We start from the raw sequence: 22,207 nt of genomic DNA, 5'->3' as shown, positions 1-22,207 counted from the left end.
TGTGCTAGGCATATTTTGGGGGACCCTGTTCGAAACAACTTTTGATTTTTTGCCAGTTTTCTGCTACTTGAAGACCATATGATGCCAAACTTTGTGAAATTGGGTCACACAAAAGCAGTTAAAATAGTTCTTTCCAGAAATCCTTAAGATAACACTGTTAGGAGACAGTCAGAGGTAGACGTAGGCAGTGGGGAGAGCGTTGAACATAGACAGATATGAGCTAGAGAGAGAGAGAAAGCTCACTTTCCAAAGGAGCCCCTGGAAGGTGGTGTCCTGGGCAATTGCCCCTTTGCAGAAGCATTAAAACTTATATAAGCAGTTTTTTCACAGGAACGTGTATTGCTTTACTTTCACCACTACACCAGCCTGATGTTTAAATTACAAATCGTTTTCAAGTAAATTCTCATGGCCCAATTCAAAAATGTAAACATAGACTTCTGTGTAAGTTTACGTTTATTTTGTATATCACAAAACTGCATTATAATTTCACGAGTGCGGAGGTTCCGCAGTTGGGACGGAAAACTCTGCACATTAAAGGAGAAGCATGTCTTATCTTTTAATGTGTGGAGTTCTACACCCCAACTATGGAGCTGTAGCCCTCGTAAACTTACTATTAAAATACAGTTTTGTGAATTCATAAACAAATATAAACTTCCACAAAAGTGTAAGTTCACCTTTGTGAATCAGGTCCTTAATGATTCTCATAATAATTGATACCACCTTCAATAAAATCTTATAATTTACTTTCTGTATGTCTTTATAGCCATTTAATCTGGAATCAGGACTGCAGCAGGCTAAGGTTTGTCACGTTATTAGAGCTATTGTAAGAGTATATGTGGCGATCTCATAGAATCCGGTGTCATTGGCACGCGTTGATCGCAGCAGGCCATGAGCTACGATAGGTCGCAATTTGGGAAAACATGCAGGTGCTGCTTAAAATGGAAAAAAACTCTTATTTCTACAGAGGAAGCTATGTTGAGGTTCCCCATCCTTTCAGCATAGCATCTTACTTAAAAGTGACCTCAAGTTAAATGTGCCAGAAATACACCATGGCATGAACCAACCCTCCTAAGCATCTTTGTGGCTAACAAAGCATTTCACAATATTTTCGGAAGAATCGAGGCTTAACTTTCTATGTTGCAAAACTTTCGGCCAAGTTCTACTTCTTGCAATAAATGTCGAAGTTCTCCTCCCACAACATAAAAAAAGTTAACATTGACTGTAATTAATCTTAACAGAGTATGTGCATCTCTTATTATACAGCGTAGAGTGATATAGTGGGCTACATCACACAAGGAGTTGCACAGGACCAGTGGTGATACTGCAATGCCACTTATTGAGATATAAGTATTGAGGAAAAAGGGAAAAATTATGGTTTAGCAATACAGACGCTGTAAATAGTGTTCCCAATGAATGCCTTCCGCAATATCTGCAATAAATCTGATTGGATAGATAGATAGATAGATAGATAGATAGATAGATAGATAGATAGATAGATAGATAGATAGATAGATAGATAGATAGATAGATAGATAGATAGCATCTCATTTATTCTATATACTATAATAAATACTGTTCCTCTGCAACAATGAATATGAGGCTCAAGGAGCACTGGTAAAGATTTTCTGATGCAAATTAAATTGTTCACCTTGACCTAATGTTCAGTAAAGCTGAGCCTAAATTTGGCACGAACGGTTTCGCCTTAATGTCCGATCCATCTAATGTTTGCTCAACTGCACTACAAAATAAGCATTATTTGTAACAAGGTTTTTTCCACATTCAACAAACCCAACTGCAGAAATTGGTGTTTTGTTCTTACTTTAGATTATCTGTATGCAAGTGTCTCAAATCCATTATCCATTTGACTTGTCAGCTTGCTTATGGCTGACTGATCATTCATTTTGCATTTATATTTATTAAAGAAATACTTTTTTCCAATAAAGGTTAGTCAGTAAAAAGACGACCATTCCTAAAATTATGGAAGCATAAATTCACAGTCAGGAATGTGAAAACATGAACCCAGTCTTTGACAACGCGTGTACGATACCACTTGCATATCAACTCATATTTGAAGAAGAATAAATATATTGGGAGTGTTTTATGTCAAAGAACAGGCAGCTATTGGACCTTGACATATCAACAAATACAGCAGTGTGTGTTCGTTTTATTTAGCCCTTTATCTATCCCTCTCACAATACTGATAATATCCAGGCCTTCCTGTGCCGAAAACAGAAGGGGTAGAGAAAATGGAAAATGATAAAGACTTTTATACGGCTCTTGTTGGAATCACAAACTCATAATAGTCTGCCTTGACCAGCATTACTCATGTTATGCCACTGTAAATAGATGACAATGCAATGTACAAACATGAGGGTCATTCCACAAGGAAAATAGGAAATGTATGAGTTATGATCATCCCCATAAACATAAACCGAACCCTACGGCAATTTATTTTCTGCTATTAAAAATATTTGGGTTCATAATTCAGATTAAAGTGCAAATGCTAAGCTCTCTTTTTTGCTCCACTTGGAAAGTTTTTGCCTCAACACCAAGAATACATGACTGCTTGGGTGTTTTTCATACCAAATTTGAATTCTTACTTTAGTCTTTTTGACACTAAAACTGAAACTAAAATGTGCAAACTGGTGTGAAACTATTGCCACTTGAAATAACCCTAAAGAAAAAAAATAAAATGGTAATTCCTTACCTATTTGTTTTTCATACTCTCGTCCTGAACTGAGCGTCAGGACGTGGGCAGGGCCTCTGCTGAATGACAGCAGCTGGGAGGAGAGTGGTCCTGTGGAGTAATGAAACTTGAGGGGACCCCTTGCAAAATACGTGGAAGGGCCCTCCCTCTGGACTCTCTCAGGAGCTCTTAGGCCAGGGTACTGTGCTGTGGGGGGCACCCTGGGGCTTGGGGGCTTCCCACACTGTGGGGGCCCCGGGGCTGTGGGGGCCTTTGTTACGCCAGTGGGGTGGGCTGTATGTGCACTTTTCAAAGTGAGTTGAGTTGAGTTGAGTTGAGGGAGAATTTGTATAGCGCTACTAAGTGCCCATGTCCCTTCTTGCGACGGCCAGCCAGACATGCACAATTTAAAACCGCTAACCTAGCTGTCTTAGGACAGCTGGGTATAGTAAGTGCAGAACTTTAGGGCGCTGGTGAGCGCTGAGTGTGGCCACTCCCTCAAAACAGGGCGCTGCTCTTACAGCAGGAGAGCAGCACCAGGATTGACGCCCGCACTGCAGCATCCAGTTCCTTAGAAGAGGTCTAGAGCAGAGGACGTCGGTTCAGGTAAGTTTTGTTTTTAATATTAATATTTACGTGCATGACCGCCCCCTCCCCATAAATGCCAGCCGCAACTGCTCACAAAGTACCGTTAATATTTGACTTTCCAAACTGCAGGCTTTGCGAGGGTAAAGGCATTTTGTAAATTTGCCCTTTAACCCCTTCAGAGCGGCGCAAATTTTCGCGCTGTGCTGAAGGTTCTAATGAGCCTATCGGCTCATGACGGAACGGTTCCGTCATGAGCACAGCTCAACCGACGCTCATGACGGAACCGTTCCGTCATGAGCATGGAAGGGGTTAATTACTAAAGATGTTCAAAAATATAATAGAACACCTGGAGCAAATGGGATTTAAACCAGTCGACCAACATTTTGCATACAATACATTCAGACGAAGAAGACAGCCAACTTGTTTCCAGCTGCCTGACCAGCACTGAAGCCAGTTCAAAGCCGAGTGAACCACTGCTCGAATGCCCAACATCTTTTCATCTTACTAAATGAAAGTGACATGACATTGGTATCATCTAATTTTAAAAGAGTCTAGCAAGGATAACATCGGAGCAGATAAGTGTTGAGTAATGAGCATCGCAACCAGTCTGACAGTCCAAAGTATTTTTTATCAAACTGCATTTGGATGACTTCATCTTTTGCGAACAGAATAAACTTGCATCCCTATCCCATAAAATTAAAATGGATCATTTAACAACACCAGAAATTAGATTCCATCCACAATTTCCATTTCTTAAGTATTTTAATGGACCAGAATCATAATACGGCAAATATTGATTTGTTATCTAATACAAATTTATAAAGCAATCAGCATAAATCATTTGAACAATGTTATTGCTAAAGTGATATCCACAAGGATTACTCTCTTAGTAAACGAACAGCTAATGCTTGAAACACTGTGCAGAAGCCTGAAATCAGTGACTCCTGAGTTTGTTATACGACTACGCTGCAAAAACAAATTTTCAATGATCTACCTGGGAGTTTTTATTTTATTCTATTTTATATTGAGTTGTTTAGTTCGAACCAATCCCCAAAGGGCAGTGGAGAACTCTACATAACAAGAGGGTAACAGAGATGTAGCAATGAAATGATCTATGGCTAAGCATTACAGTGGTTGTACAGGTTTTAATAGGTGGACAGTTTTTTTATCAGTGTTGAATGATGGAGGGTGTTGTCAGATTTCAGTGACTGGCTCATAAATGCTCTAGACTTTTGAGCACATTGCAGACTTACTGCAGAGGTAAACAAACAGCCCTAGAAATGCTACCAAAGTGGTCCTCTTGACCACGAGGGTGTATAAAGTCCACTATCGAAGATGTACATGGTCTCACCCGGTGACTGTCCAAACAAACCAGAACCTCCTACCATTCAGAATAGACCCCAAGACTCATTTCTTCAGAAAATGTGTTTCAGTCTAATCCTGTGTCTCTTCAGATTGGGTGCTGTGCTTCTGTTCTATTCTTCTAATCCTAGGTTCTCCTTTTCTCCCCAAACCCTTGTTTTCAGTAAAGTGCTCTATTTCTCTTGCAGCCAGGTCTAGACTATATAAAAAATTAAATTAATTAATAAAATATGAATTACTCCTTAGAATCTTAGCTTTAGAGGAAACATACAGAGGGAAGGAAAGCCAATCTTATGCGTTAACACACTTCTTAGTTTGATGTTGGAGCAAGCCACCACTTACTCTTATTGGCAATGGCAGCCTGTAATATACAGTAGTGGTGAGGCAGGTAGACATATACCCACTCTCTTCCACAAAAGCACAGACATACACGATCCACATGCACACTCACACTCATCCACTCAAAAGTGCCCACACATACACCCACTATTTAGAAGGCCATACACACCCATCCGCAGTATGAACACGCATTTACACCAATACATCCATGCACACACCCAAACATAAAAAAATACTTACCAGGCCACTACAGTAAAAGCAGGTCCAGCAGGTGGCAGTAAGGCAGAAGGCAGAGGAAGGAGGTGGGCGCTCCTGAAAGGGAAGGGAAAACTGGAAGATCCAGCTGCCTGCTCTCATTGACATACCTTATCATCGGTCAGTCAATAAGAGAAGGACATTCTCAACATTCTCATAGAGTTGGATGGGTTAAGTGAGAGTTGCTGACCCCACCCCACTCTGGGACTAGGCATGGTGAAAGACAGCCCAGGACCGACTTCGAGGCTTAAACCTAAAGCTCCCGGGTCTGAGTCTATCAGTGACGCTCACCTTTGTCATGACTTAGTCTCAGAGCTGTGAAATCTTCAGCCCTGCCGAACTTAACTCAGTATGCCAGGCACCTGCACATTTTGCTCATGTAAAGAACATGGATGCCTGACACTGGTATGGCCAGTGTCTGTTAGACTGAACTTTGCTCAGCCTTACAGACACTCATCATTTTTGCAAAAGGCAGGGGAGTCTCCCACCTGTGAAACAACATTCTGAATAATCTGCAGTCACAAACGTAGTGAGGAATTAAACCCTCAGGCAAGAGAAAAGCAACATCCCTATCTTTATAGGCAACAGGTGTGGTGAGTTGAGCCCATAAATACACACACACACATATACACCATCGCCATGCATAGTTATGTAATCAATTATAGCATTTCAGTTGCCATCATTGATGTTACCAGTGATATCATAGGGCATGTCATGAGTGTTGAAATATGTGAGGTCTTTAGCAGTGCATGATGAGAGTGCAAGTTATAGTTGCATGATCTAACTATAACTGGTGGCCAATCTTTTTTTGAGTTTAAAATGTTATGTTTTAACTGAAATTTTCACTTAACTATAATGTAATTTTAATCTTAGCTTTTCGGTGCATTTATAGGTTTTTTTAACATAAAGTAAGATTTTATTATCATACCTAACTCTGCCAATCCTGAGACGTGCATGGCCTTTGGCTGTGCACGGCAGGAGGTTGGACACAGGATTTGGCCTGCTGCTGTTTGCCCTGCACCTATGCCCTCCCAGGCAGCCAACCCTCCCAACCCCAGCAGACACTAACACCCTTTTTAATTGTTTTTCCTATTCCCCGAAGTCAAGGGGCCCATCCTGGCTCCCATGGGACTCCTGCAGGTATCTAGGAGCCAGCACTGACCCTGGTAAACTCACGCTGAATGACTGAGACCCCCCCATTTTATTTTTTGAAATTTGATCCCAGGAAATTCCGTCTGGGACCCCACTCCCCTAACAAGGGATGGGGTCAGGGCACCCATAACCTCCCCTTATTGCTTTTTATTTATAGGACATTGGAACCAAGTCACTGAGTCCTGTAATGGTGGTCGCAACATTTTTCTTCAGGTAACAGGAAACTAATCAAAGCACGAGGTCCCGTGAGAGGGAGACAGCTAATTGGAGAAATAGCCCCCTCAGCCAATCAGATCACTCTATTTTTTTAAGTAGCCGGCCCGCAATGCATTTATCGAGATATTTATGCATTTTGATCCTTAGTTTCTCAAAAACTACTAAACAGATTTATACCAAATCACAAAAAGCAAGCTTCATAGATTAAGATCTATCTTTTTGTCACATTTCATGTGATTCTGTTCAGCCGTTTTGTCTGTAGTGCTGTTCAAAAATCCCCTGGGACCCCACATTTACTTATCCCCCAGTTGACATAACTTTCCAGGAAGGAGCTGAGGTGAATGACCTTTTTTTTGGTAAGTTTTGTTAGGCTTCACAAACGGTGACAAAGTTATTAGCAAAACTGAAGATCCATTTACTATGGTAGCTAGGTCTTAGCTATGGCTAGACAGTGGCAACCGGGGGTATTCCAACGGTTTCTCAGAAGATCTGACCCATTGACAGTATGTTGGCCTGTCAAATACATGATTTATTATCCCCACAGAATTACATGTACAGGGAAGGGATCAAAGACAAAATGACACCTTGGCTCATTAATTCGTTCTTTCATCCCTTGAATCAGTCGTTTTGTTCAGCCGTTCATTTGTTCCTTCATTTTCCCACCCACTTTCCACCCAACAATTAATTAGCAAATCATTAAATGTATTCGGCTGTTCATTCACCCCTCATTTGTAGATATTTGTAAGATATATATTGTGAGCATGGCTTGAGGGCTGATCTGTGAAAAGCTGAGGGGATGATTCTTGACTTTAAAGAAGACACAAGGATATGGGATAAATACAAACAGGCATTACAGTGAGCCACTTAGCAGCTCTCTTTATTGCACAGTCCATGACCAAAATGCCTCTCAGACTTTCAACATCCTGTTTCACAGTGACAAGGATGATAAGTCTGGACCCCTGTCTACAAGTCAGTTCTTATTCATGTCCCAGCGAGGCTGCTTGCCTTCCTTTCTCCTTAAGTGGATGATATATGCCGCTTTCTCCTTCACTTCATACACAGGCAGTAAATACATAACGTAAACAATGTGGCCTGTCCTCTTTGCAGAATCTTCTTGGAGATGGCCCTGATGTGCCCACTGGTTTCAATCACTTAAAAGGCAACAATTGAATTAGGCCGGCCTCGGCGGAGGAGCTGTTATAGCTTACTGTCCACTTCCAGTCCTGACACAAGTAAATCACTCTGATAAGATCCTTCCCCTCCGGGACAGTGTGCGCCATGATTTCAGTGACACGCCAAGGGCGGGATGACTATCAAGGCCCTTGGAAGGAGCCGGCCATGATTCACTTCTCTTCGGTGTGTTTCAGCGGGCCCAGCGCACGCGGCCTTCCAGAGGTCATGCTAGGTGTTCTTAGGCGCCAATGGGTGGTGAAAAGGGGTCTGTAGTCATTGGGGTTAAAATGGAGTTTCATGAAAACACATTCATGGGCCTTCAATGGTGCCTGTTTACAAACAAAGAATCCATATACTGGGCCCCCACGAGTCTACTGGGAGAATTCTGTTGTGCAAAAAATGGATTTTTGTCGCATTTCTATATTTTCTATAGCTCTTTAGGAATCGCTGCGGTGTTTTATTTGCATAATTAAACCACATCATGTAATTGAACTACAACATTTAGTGTGAGTATTCTAAGCCTCTGCACGTATTTTGAATTATTTTGTGTGCGAGTTTTTTCAAGAGAATCTGGCTGTTATTCCTAGACATACCATCCAATGCTGTTTACCTCAAACCATACTTGGTATAACTTTCGCTTTTGCTAACATACACTTAATTCACATCCAAATGACTGACTTTACTTCTCCTGCACTCACTATGACAAATTGTTTTTGTATAAATATTAGGGGTCAATGAGGTTGCTTCAGGGCAGTACCTTGTTTGCAGGCTATTCCAACACAAGCACAGGTTGAGGGAAAGGCTGGGAAGTGAGTGGTTCAGATGTATATCGTACTGTATTGAACTGTAACATTTGTATAGTGCTTATTACCCCTATGTGGGGTGCTGGAATGCCAACCCACATGGACAGTAAGCTACATCCTATAGGATTTGAGGTTGGAAAAGAGTTGTTTTTGTTTTGAGCCTACATGGGAAGTGTCTTCATTTCATGACCACCAAGATGTGTTCATCGTGTTGTGGAACGCAGCTACTGGTAGTGTGATGGGTGAGGGTATGGGAGAGTTAGACATGCAACTTGTAGTTGGTGGGCAATGTTTTCACCTTGAAGTATACTTAATAAAGATTGCTGAAGTGTAGTGGAGTCGCAAGATTCTTGTTTTCGAATGACCACTGTATAAAAGAAAGGGCCACTAAAAGACTCTAGAAACAAACAGAAATTCTCTTCAATTCAGCAAATTCAAGAATAATAAGAATAAAAAGGGACACTGGCTTCTCTCATTGGATGAACATTCCTCTACTCTTTTCCACAGTGCATTCACATTTTTGAATTTTACAAATTATAATGGTAATGAGGAACAAAACATATAGGCAACTCTACTGCCCCAGCCTAGCCACATGCACAGTAGGACACTGTCATCTTGTACACCAAAAATATAGGTTAATCAGAGAAGGCCTAGTATACCGCATGGCAACATGTGCCACGTAGAGATGGTGTCAAATTAGTCAAATCGTCTAAAGGGTGGCAAAAGGGCAATAATGGTAACTGGTGACATGAGCATTAGACATGCCCTTTTTAAGGACAGGATACTGCCTACTGCTCAACAAATACGTCACAGGAAAAAAGGAAGGAAGTGGAAGCGCAATAAAGACTAGAAAACTGAGGAGAAACTACACAATCATTAAGGGCCAGAGTTTCACCTACCCTGCTAGGCTGAGGGATGTGAACATTTCAAGGAGTAAATCATGCAACACTCCCCTCTCATGCTCCGAAGACTCCCATCAGCAGATGAGAACCACTCGGGTAGTCCCTATTCGGGTCGTGGCTCAGAACATCGCCCGACTGGCACCCTGCAGATTCAAGGGTGGGCGACAATGCGCTTGGTAGGTTGCCAACTTAATTTTGGCTTCCCATAAATGCAAAACTCTCCTGTTTCACCAGTTCAGATTCAGTAATATCATGTGTACATGTCAACAGATGTTTGAATCTGCGCTAATGAAAACATCTTTTCCCAAGAGGGTATTATGCATGCAAATATTTCAAACTATGAGCTCCTAATGTTTGCAGTTGTTTGGAACTGAGGCCAGGTATTGGAAAACAAATCTGACTAAAACATTGTTTGGCCAAGATAACACAATAAGGGAGGTAATGGAAGCAGGAGTATGACCAAACCCTTCTGATTCCATTTAGGTCTTAATCACAAAACCACATAATTATTATTCAGATATATACCCCAAAAAATGTTTGTTATTACTGGCGTTAAAAGTATTTATGGCATCTCTTAAACACACATGAGTTTTCACTTTAATCTAGTTAATAGCAACTATCAATTTGGCAAGCATCTCATCGGATTGTCTACGGTTGTGATGGTCTACAGTTATAGATTTCTGGAACAGTGATTTTAATATGAGGACCATGGACAGGGTCAGTGCTGATGGAATGCATTTATAAATCTGCTAGACTGTGTATAGAAGTGGGTCAAGCATGCAAGTCCACATCCAGGACTGCAAAACAGGAGATGCACAGTAAGGGTTGTATGGCCACGTGCTCAGAGTTAACACATGACCCTTGCTTACTTCAGCTTAGGTTGTATACACAGCTTCTGAGCCGTTCTTTGTGTGGTTTGTACAAACAGCGGGCCGGAGGTTGACCCAGAATGGACTCGAACTTGTGACTATATTCGATGATGTAAAAAGTGAAGAGATTATTTGAGGAAGATGACTTTAAAGTTCCTTTTCGTTCCTAACAGGGAAAGTGTGGAAAGCCTCATTCAGAAGCATTCGTATGCACGGTCACCGATTAGGACATATGGAGGCGAAGAGGACATCATGGGCGAAGAGAGCCAGGCAGCACAGAGCAGAGGTAAGAATGAAGGCCAGGCAATATATGGTGGATCTAGGAAAACAAGCTGGATGAAGTACTTACATGGAGTGACTTATTACACAATTTGCAAATGGCATCAGTGGGCATTTATTATACTCATCCTCTATAGGAGACTATTACAGTCGTTAAGACAAACACCCCCACTCTCTCCAGTCAATCTAAAGCCTAGCTATAAGAGTATGGGTTCATTTACAAAAAAGTAACACCTGAATTGAGGATATGAAATGTGGAGGAAATCTAGCAAAAGGTCAAGAAGAGAGGAACTGTTGTACAGATGTGATAGAATGTATGCTTGGATGACTAGTTTAGTGATGCCTTTAAATGTGTGAAACTTAGATTGGCAGCTGCGTGAAGTGTTAAAGGCATGGATAAATGAAAAATGAAGGTATAAACTGGGCAAAGACAAAGAAGTATTATAGACGGGAGACATTGTTTACAATGCATGCGTTACTACGCATGCCATTACAACGCAATTTTTACAACACAAAATCCATTACACCGCATTTCATCACACCGCATGTCATTACAATGCATTTCACAAAGTAACGCCCTGGCGGAGTTTAAACAGTTATTTGCGTTGGAATAGATTATGCGTTGTAATGACTAGTGTTGTAATGACATGCGTTGTAATGGATTTTGCATTGTAAAAAATGCGGTGTAATGGCACGCGTTGTAAATGCGTAAATTGTAACGTGTCCTATTCATCACAGGCTGATGGAAATATTGCCGTAGCACAGAAGACATAAAAAGAGGACAAACGGAATCAGAAGATAATCTGCTACAGAATAATTTAAGCAGGAAGAGTGGGTTAACATACTATTCTTTCACAGAGAAAAGCAAGAAGCAGAACTGTATTGGAGAGAGAAAATAGAAATGAATGACCAGCAGTGTAAATTTATGGTAGAGCGCCAAAAGCACAAAATAAAGCGTCTGATTTAAAAAGGCTGGGGAGTTAAATTAAAAAGTGTGATCCAAAAGCACAAATCATACAGTTGGAGTGAATGTCTAACTTTTCACAGATTCACATCGGATGTGGGGACTACTCCTAGTTCTAAATATACATTTGTATATAGAATTTATATCCTCATTGAAAAACTCTATCCGTCACACCCTCCTTTAAATCTAGAGATATTCCCTCCCCATTCGCACCATGGAATTGCAGTTTTACCCATGAAAACAGTTAATCTGCTTGTGTTTCCAGGGTGGGAATGTACAGGAATGGAATATGTTAATACCCATAAAATACAAGCGTGAGAGCCCTAGGAAAGATGGTTGCTGCTAAGTGCAGCTTTTACCCCTCTATCTAAAATCCATCACAATCTATAAGACAGACTGACTCCATGCACCTGAAAGCTTGCTGACCCATTGTGCTGCCTCCATAGCACCTTCTGAGTCCGCACTGGTGCCTGTTTGTGCGGGCCTGTCACAGTATGTATATTGTTGCCAAAACTGGCCTCCCTACCCGGTGACTTGCTTCGTCCGACCAGCAAGTCTGCCAGAAGATGGAAGATGGCTGCTAGTGTATATAGGGGTTCACTATCTGGTAGCCCTCCCGCACCTACCCCGGGGTTGGCTAGAGTTGGCCGGAGACATTCTGTCAGGTAACACACTGGGGACGGTGTACCTTTGGGCATTAGTTATGGATATCCTCGATGTACTTCTCCTATGTGGATATAAGTATTTAAAAACAAGACTTTGAGACAAAGGCGCTTATTACGACTATGGCGGACCTATGGACATAGTCACAGTGGCAGTGCAGGCACCACCGCACCGGCAGTCAAACTACCCTATTACGAGTTTGGTGGTCGGGCCGGCAGAGGACCGCTGCAACCACCGGGGTTCTGTGATCCTTCGGTGCTGTTGCAGTCGTGTGAGGCTGTAATATGCTGTTGGTGCCATTGTGATAACATCAAGCATATTGTGAGGCATTTGAATTATGAAGATTAGCAGAAAAGAGGAGAAGATACAGAATACAAAGATAGAGAAGAGGTGGCACGCATTAAGTAAAACCTTTAATAACAGGTAAAAGAGTGTACTAAGTGTATTAAGTGGAAAAACTGCATGAAAGCCAGCTTGATATCGGGTGAGGAAACTGTGAATGTCAAAAAAAATAGGTTAACAATGAAGAATATGTAAGATCCTGGAATTAAGAGGTTAGATCTAAACAGGAAAGGTGGCTGAAATGTAGGGGCCTGATTACGAGTTCAGCAGTTCATCAGACCGCCAAACCCATAGTTGAGGTGTGGTGGCAGTCAGGGACCACCTCACCAGTAGTCTGACCACCGCAATTTCCAGGAAACCACGTTCGCTGTTGGTGGCGTGGCAGTGTGAGACTGTAATATGTTTGTCAGGTCCACTGTGACACCGCCAAGCAGATTAGGAGTTTACTCACTGCCAGCGGTCTTAACAGTCCATGCTGTGAAGGAACTTGCTTTGGCATTCCCATTGCGGTGCCTTTTTCAAAGTCACCACCGTGGGAATGCCAAAAGACTGCCCTCCAAGCTAGGGGAAAACTCCTAATCTGGCTGGTGGCTGGCAGTCAACTTTGCTGGTGGGGCAGTTGCGTGCCGTCCCGCTCCTGCATTGCCAAAGTTGTTATCAGCCCCTAAGTTTCTAAACTAGAATGACAACTAGAGTATGTATCGTTGAGGAAGGCAAATGGCAATGGCTGTAAGAAGTGATAGCTAAAAGAACAGCTCTATGCAGATGTATTAGCATAAAAATGGAGTGAAAAGGAAACAAAGGGAACAGTCAGAAAGAGAACAAAATCGGTATTGCAAGAAAAAGTCCAGCTTAAGCAATTGACATGCAGCATGTAGAATGAGATGAGACAAGTGGGGCCTTTGTGAAATGGCAAAAGCATAGATTTTCATTAATTGTATCATAAAATATGTGATGCAGAATTGTGAAATGGAACGGATGCGTCAGGAGAAAGATGATGAGGACTGCAATCAGACATTCTATTGAAAGTTATCTGTAGTTGGTGAGAGTGAGATAATCCAAAGTGAATAACAGAATGAAATCAAACTTTGAGTGAAACGTTGTCAACCAAAACAAAGCTATGTGTTACTCTATAATGCTATATTTCACCTCTCAGTAATGCCCAGTAGAGTTCAAGCAAGGTGTTAAAATATGTGACCAGTGGGTGCAAATTATTAAATGTAAGTTTACATGGGAATAAACACAATAAATAGCATTTTTAGACAACATATTGGTGAAATCAGTAAAGGAGTCATAGGGGGTAAAGGAGAGTAAAACAGAGCACTTAAAAGAGACTGATGAAGTTATCTATCCTCAGCACAGTTCAAAGATTAAATGCCTAGTCTGTAGGCTTTTCAGTGAAATGAGAGGGACGAAGAGCGATCAGCTACCCTAGAAAGGAACTGAAGAAATACTTCTTGGATATAATATAAACATCACAAATATTGGAACAGAAATATATATATATATATATATATATATATATATATATATATATATATATATATATATATATATATATATATATATATATATATATATATATATGTACATATATATATATATATATATATATATATATATATATATATATATATATATATATATTATATATGTATATATATATATATATACATATATATACATATATATATAAATTTATATTAAAAAAGATAATACAAATATACAAATTAAAACCATGCACTAATATTATGAAGTCATTAAAATGCCATTTTAAAAACATGTTAGTAAAATTTATACTACTAAAAGGTTACAAAATAAAATATGTAATTAGATTGAAAAGATACTATAAAATCACAAAGAATATAAAAAATAAAAATAAAGAAATAAAAATAAAAATATAAACAAAATTTAAAAAAATACTAGAATAAAAAATTCTTCAACAAATAATAAACAGGGATATGTCTTCAACAAAAAGTAAAAAAGAAATCATTTCTACATCCAGAGAAATAAACATAGCAATGTGAATTACATATCAAACAAACAGACTTCATTAAAATAAAATAATAAACCCAAAAACATCAATAAAACAATATTAACTTTGCAAAGTCAACAAAAAATTGTTTGAGAAAATGTAAAAAAATTTGAAGGAGTTACATTTTCCACTCCTACTTCAGCTTCATTTTAGGGAAAGTGTTGCTCTTAAAAGGGGCGACATTTGCTAATCTCTCTCCAAAGTAAGCAACAGATAGGAAAGTGTTGGACTTTGTAGAGGTTGGATTTACCATTCCCACTGCAGCTTAAGCAACAGTAGGGAAAAGGCTGGACTTAAGATGTGCGAGAATTACTATTCCCCCACCAACCTAACCAACAGTAGGGAAAGTGTTGGACTTTGCATTCGCACTTTAACCTAAATAAAACAGTAGCAAATGTGCTGGACTTTGGAAGGGTCAGATTTACTATTCACACTCCCTTCTACACAAGGTAGGGAAGGCGTTTGACTTTGGAGGGGTCAGATTTTTTTTTTTTACTCCAACCTAGGTAATTTTGGTGAAAGTATTGGACTTTGGAGGTGTCAGATTTACCAGTCCGATTCCAACCTAAGCAACAATAGGGAAAGCACTGGGCTTTGGAGGGGTCGAATTTAGTATTCCCACTTCAATTTAGGTAGCAGGTGGGAATGTTTTAGGGTTGGCATGCATAGATTTACTATTTCCCACTCCAACCTAAGCAAAATAAGGAAAACATTGAATTTTGTAGGACTCAGAAAACATAATATTCTCACTCCAAGCTAGGCAATAGTAGGGAATATTTCAGAAAACAATAAGCAGTAATTATTATTAAAAATGTTTTTTAAAGTCAAAGCATTAAAAATAAATATAAAAAAATGAAATACAATATTCTTATTTTATAAAATATTTTTTTTTTTTAAAAAAACATCAATTTGTATAGACAACAAAGTACTCTTAAAATTACATAAACTGTGCTAACTAATTAAAAATGACATGAAACAATATCACATTAAAACTGCAAATATTGCTTACCAACAATATTTGCAGTTTAAACAGGCTAAGAAGAATAGCAAAAACATCCTACCCTACCGCCCTGCAATCCCAAAAACCAGCCAAACAAAAATGAAATGATATGTAATGAATATATAAATCACTCCAATTAAAAAGAAAACATAGTAAATCTTATAAAAAAACTAAACATGCCACATCAAAATAGCGGAAATCAATTAAATTATTTTCATCTAACATAATTGTCAAATTAAAAAATAATTAAAGATTTAGCAAAATAATCATTGAATAATATATCAATTAAGAAAATTACATATAAGTATGCACTGATATGTCCTCACCTTTAATATAATGCTCCCTGTCTCCTGGGCTTAGGAGGCCTTCCTTAAGGGTGATTGGTATATACCAAAATAGTACATTGACTTTGCCCCACAAGCTGAGGACAGAGTCGAGTTAGAACAGTTTGCACTGCTCTTCAGTACGTACAGTGCATTTGTAGTTATCGAAGTGATTACCATACATAGTGCTTCATTTGGAGATGTTCATAAGTAGTTAAACCTCATATAATTTGTGAACTGTCATTTGATTTTTATATATAAGAAAATGTAAGTCACAAGATAGCAAAGAAACGTATTGCAATGCAGATTCTAATCATCTGTTCATAATAGAAGTAACACGTATGTTTACAGTAAACTACACCACAAAGTAATAGTTTGAGGTGATGTGGCTAACTGACAGTGCGAAAAAAGCAAAATGAATGTTTACTGCCCAAGAGTTGCTTGTGGAAATGTCATTTTTACACTTCCGGATAAAGTCTCATATTAGCACATTTATTCTATGGCTAGAATGTGTGAATCTATAATGTATTAAGCAATAGTTTAACATTGTGGCATTTTTTCCTTCACAGGATCAGCATTTACAACATCGGATAACCTATCTCTCAGCTCCTGGGTCTCAACGTCATCAGGTTTTTCTGGGTTCCAGCACCCCCAATCCTTAGCTGCTCTTGGTACGAGCACTGCATCCATTGCCACACCAATTCCTCACCCCATACAGGGAACCTTGCCACCATACAGTCGGCTGGGAATGCCAATTACCCCCTCAGCTCTCGCTAGCTCCATGCAAGGAAGTGGGCCAGCATTCCCATCATTCCACATGCCCAGGTACCATCATTACTTTCAGCAGGGGCCGTACGCGGCCATTCAAGGACTGCGCCACTCCTCTGCAGTGATGACGCCATTTGTATGACTGACATAGGAAAAAGCAGGGCTCACTACCTGTACATTGGACACTCTTGGAAAAACAAGACCTTTGATGGAGGAGAACTGGATTCCTAACAAACTTCATCCCACATAATGTATCACAGAAGGGATCCCTCTGTCAAGGCGAGGCAATACGGGCAGCATAAGCAAGAGGAAGACACTACGCCACTTGGACATGTAGACACATGGTCTGCACAACAAAATAGACTTCAAACGTCACAATTGGCTGCAAACAGAATGTGGCTTGGCTCTGATGTGCAACGAAACCTGGCAAAGTGAAATGTTGCACTGCCTGAGACATTTGTATATAATCTGAGGGTTACTTTTCCACAGGTGGAAAATTAATAACAAAGAGGAAATATTCACTCATCTTTCATTTTACATCACTCCCCTTCACGATACAGGATCCGCCCGTATGAGACGCGCGATTGTTAGTATCGGAGCATGTTTGAACTGCTTTGACCTGAGTGTTTTGTGTCAACGTGAATGTGCTTTAAAAAGCAGAGGCCATAGAGTGGAGCAAGATTCTGGAAGGCTACCTGGAGCAAACGGATTCATTTATGTTTGTATTACTTGTAATGTAGTTATGTCTCGCCTTACGCTTCAGTATGAGAGTTTGCACTAGTCTCTTATTACTCAAAAGTTGTTTATAAGTTCCAAGGATGCTGGAGTACTGAAAAGCCAGTCTACCTGCATCATTTCAATTTATTGACAGAGCTTTGTGGAGTCTCTGCAGGGAGGCTGGAGCAGAAACAGCTTTGAGAACACAGGTTAGATGAGGATATTGTATGGCAATGCCTCACATATTCATACCAGTCCAACCAACCTCATCTCATGCCTTTCGTAGTTCCTCGCCTCAAGGTGCAGTAACCAGTTTACACACTAGTAGACAAGTACTTTCCTTGTTGGAATAAATGCAATTAGAGATGTAAGTAGACAGTTTACAGTCTCTTGTCCTGGTGCAGGAATTGCAGTCAGCCCATATCCTTCTGTAGTTGAAGAGAGGAGAACAGTGCCATTCTGTGTGCATTTCCGGCCAACCGCCATTTTGAATCTCTGGGACACCAGATTAACATTACTTAGCTGTTCTTTGTTTGTGCGATGCAGCCAATTGTGCTACAGTGCAAAGGCCAGTAAACACACTTAGTTAGTTCAGCACGCAGGGAAGAAGTCTCTTTCCTAAAGGCACCCCTTTTTTTTCTTATAAGCAGCACTGTTTACGCAATCACGCTGTACAGGGCCGGTGAACTGGCCTATGTACGCTGGCTGAGGCTGCCAGCCTACATCTAACTTTGTGAGAAAACTGATGAAGGTTTGAGGTTTGTCTCTATTCGCGGTCTTGATGAACCACGATAAGACGTAGTACCCTATTTATGTGACAGAGCAGTAGACTAACAACGGGGTTTATAAGCTTTCAATTTTTGGAGCATTCTCCTAGTTGGAGGGATTATAATAATGAAAGTTATGTCCTCGTGCAAAATTTATAAATACACAGTGGTACGTGCTAAAAATCAGAAAACTCTTGCACCTCTGTGGGTGAGAGCTCCATCCTGACAAATCCTTTGGACTCTAAAAATTGAATTAACTGTTGCGCAGCCATGATAGAGTCTTGTCCCAACGAAGACCTAAAATGTCACTTTTCTACTGATTTTGGTATATATAACTTGCAAAATTACAGTCAGCAGTGCTGTATATGTTTTTATGATTGCACGATTGCGATAATTTGTGAATTAACTTCTTGCTGTTGTTGTATCGGGTTTAACATTTTTGACAATGTCGTTTGTTGGGGAAGGAGAAAACTGGATATTGCCTCTTCTTTAAGTAGAATTTTCCGCAGTTCTGAATATTTGCTGTGTTCATCTGTTATCAGGCCATTGTGTTGGCGCAGTCACTGTGTAATGAAGTGTTATAAAATGAAGTTTTATGAACATTTTAAATATAAGCATAAGAAAACTATGAAGCAACATCCAATGAAAAGTTTCTTTTTAAGTGCAATATATTTATTTCTGCTACAAATGTTATATCAATATTATGTGATAATTGACTCATTTCATTCGAATGTTATTTGTAAACTGTATAATATATAAATATATATATATAGATATATATGCATGTGTATTTGCATATATATTTCTATATATACAAACACAAAAACATTGTAAATAAAGGAAAACGTGAATATTCTTTTTCTTCATTAAAAAAATCTGTGTGTTTTGATGTCATCTCACCTTTTGTTTTTCTTCTAAATGAAAAGTCTACTTTTTATTTACTTCGGTTAAACCACACAATATAACAGTGTGCTTTAACGACAGTCTAAATGTGATACCTATTCAACAAAGGATAACTACATTTTGATTGTGTCAAATGAATTTGTGAATGATGAATTAATTAAAAATTCTATACAAATCAATTGGGACTCAACTGATCAAGCACGGGATGAAAATGCAATTAAATTTGTTTAATGTATAACGTATACTGTACAGTATAATGGGTCTTCCCCATTCTCTATTCCTCTCTCGGAAAAGCTCAGGTTAGAAACGTTTCACATCAGATATCTAACTACAAATATGTCTGAAAAAAACATTGTGGCATTTTAGCAAGGGCTTCATCGCTGCTTAAGCAGCACTTTTTGCCCCTAAAGTGTGATTTTTTTATCGCCCTATTAGCAAGCCTTTGCTAACAGCAGTTAGCGACAGCTTTCAGGCGATAGTAAACGGTTTGGGGCCCACTTTGCATGTCAGCGATATTTATCGCTAATCACATGCAAAGTGGGCGTACCCAAACTGTTAGCGACTGAAAGCAGTAGCTAACACAGCTATCGCCTATTAACAACGCAGGTTGTGCTATAAAAAAAGTTGCGCTAAGCGTGATTATCGCCATATTCTAACGCCTGCTCAAGACATTACTTACCTTATTTATCAATGGGGGGTGGATTGTCATGTTAGGTACCCATTGGCGTTAATGCATGAATATCGCATTACCAGTGATATTCACGCATTTAGCCGCTATCGCTGGATATTTTATCACATTAGAGATAAATGTTGCTAATAGCGTGTTATCTCTGTGACAATATCTGGCGATAGGCAGCGATAATAAAAAAAAAGCGCTAAGCGCGTTTTGCAGAAAATACTGCATGTCCTTGCTAATATGCCCCATTGTGCCCAGTTCGAGTGCCTGTACATCTATCTAACAAAACACGTCTTATAATTTTTATTGATGGCGTTTTATATAGCGTAAACTTGACCCGGTATCAGAGCTCTTTACATTAGCACCAGTTGCTTTACATGAGGCCATATTCATTTTCGTTGGTCATGGGGAGATTAAGTGATTTGCCCAGAATCATCATTACCGAGACTCGAACCCAATTCCCCAGCTTCGAGGTCGACCGCCCTAGCCGTTAGGCCAAATTCTCTCCCCATAATAATTGAAATGGAATATACAGTTGGCCACGCATTTAAAGTATAAGCTCAGTGAAAAATGTCAAAATCTATTGTAGCCCAAAAAATGTTAGAATTGTCGTACAATTGCATATGCATTTGATAATAACATTTACGCTTCCACCTCTTAAAAGCAGGGTTCAGTTTGAAGTTTCAGCTCTGCGTTGATAAAGTACAGGAAGGAAAAGTTATGTCTTTTACCCCAGACCAGTGAATGAAATACCACAGCTTTAGGTAAAGTGGAGGGGCATCCAGGTATTATCCTAGGCATTTAACGTCTCTTACGTCAAAACTACTGAAGGTCTTTCAACTTAGAAATTATGCTTACTTTTTCAATATGCAATGATCAAATTTCAACTGAAAAATCCATTAGCAAATTTGGCTCACTGCTAATAATGAAATATGACACGAGGGCAAAGCATGGTCAGCCAACAAGATGGCCACTTCCGAGAGCCTTTCTGTGTGGGCTTCTTCCTTGCAGCTGATTGTCGGGAGCTCCGTCCCCAAATACGAATGCTAAGAGGGTAGATTAAGTGGCTGAGTAGGGTAGAACAACAAAGATCTGTTTTTGAAGCCCTTAGTGCATTGGGAGTGGGCTGCTCTCGGGGTCTGTCACCTGCACAGCAGCGGCCATGTCCGAGCCTGGAGTCAGAGTCCAGGATGAGTGGGGCAAACCCGCACAAATGAAGGGGGGAACAACCAGGCGCGAAAGTGTCTGGCTCCTAATGGGAGGGATTCAGGTAAGATAAGTGGAAGGAAATAAAGCCCCTGAAGTCAGCTGGTACGACATTGTTAGCGTGTGAGGATCATTGAATGGAGCATGGAGAGGCTTTGTGAATGAAGTAAAAGTTCCTGACATCAGACTTTCTTACTCATTTCCCCGCCTACATGGAGCCTGCTGTTTGTGATGGTGCCTGACCACAAAAATCACGAGGATTAAAAATGGGGAAGCAGCACTGGAGGCGGGACCAGTGTAGCGCATAATTGACACCAGTGACCATAGCTCACACATGAGGCATTGTATTGGTGATCGTCGATGGCCTGCATGGTAACTCGATCATGAATACTGAAGGGACATGGGTGAAACAATACAGTAATCAGCGACTCATTCAGACTTTATCCACAGCCCTCTGTGTCCTGCATTGCAATAGTGTGCCCTCTCACGCTTCTTTGAATACGGACACAACTGGGTAGCGATTATACACCACTACAAAAAGTGCAAAAAGCAGTAGGGTGGCTTAAGCCCCACAATCACCTGGAGTAGACAAGGAAGACAGAGGTAACACTAGAAACCATTATCAATGAAATAAATGCAATAGGGACGGTACTGACCACATTGGAACACAGAATGGAAGCTGTTTTTACAGATATATAATCCATGCATATAAACAGCACTAGTTTCCATGCTCACATCGATCAGGCAGAGAGAAATGAATAACTATGTTATAATCCACGCTTGATATCATTCTGGATTGGAAAAGTGAGGCATGGTGATTGAGACAAAAACAATGGGGGCCTCATTTATGAGAAATGACGCATCGCTGCGTGAAAGCAGTGATGCGTCACTTCTCAGTGCGCACTCCTTGAGATATTCCTGATGCGTCATATTTAATGTATGACGCATCATTTCGCAAGGAGTTACAGATACGCCAGTATTTCTGACGTATCTGTAAGAGCAAAAGTGACGCATTGCTGGAGTGTTTCACAAAAGTGACACAACTCCAGCAATGCGTCCTTTCACATGGGGCAAGCTCATTGTAGTGGGAATAATAGTTTCCTCTTTCAATGCGTGCGGCATTCTACAGCACGCATTGAAAAAGGAAAATGCATGTAGTGATTGTTTTTGTGTAGAAAGGTGACCCTTCTTGCACAAAAACAATCTCCCCACAACGCAG

General features: G+C 40.1%; 1 protein-coding gene across 2 annotated transcripts in view; it reads left to right on the top strand.

Annotated features, from left to right (window-relative positions):
* TBX20 (T-box transcription factor 20) overlaps positions 1-19,092 on the top strand; it is a 129,943-nt gene extending 110,851 nt beyond the window's left edge. The window contains exons 7-8 of one of the 2 annotated variants that reach the window (XM_086964818.1): positions 10,519-10,631; positions 16,521-19,092. In XM_086964818.1, the coding sequence (XP_086820944.1) occupies positions 10,519-10,631; positions 16,521-16,861 (454 nt within the window). In that variant the 3' untranslated portion in view covers positions 16,862-19,092. The remainder of the gene's footprint in view (positions 1-10,518; positions 10,632-16,520) is intronic. The other variant, XM_086964816.1, reaches the window with a different exon arrangement.
* The last annotated feature ends 3,115 nt before the right edge of the window (positions 19,093-22,207 follow it).

This window comes from Lissotriton vulgaris, chromosome 4_1 (genome assembly GCF_964263255.1).
Source record: "Lissotriton vulgaris chromosome 4_1, aLisVul1.2, whole genome shotgun sequence".
Taxonomy (NCBI): Eukaryota; Metazoa; Chordata; class Amphibia; order Caudata; family Salamandridae; genus Lissotriton; species Lissotriton vulgaris.
Note: the sequence above shows the minus strand (reverse complement) of the source record. Positions and strands in the feature narration are given on the sequence as shown.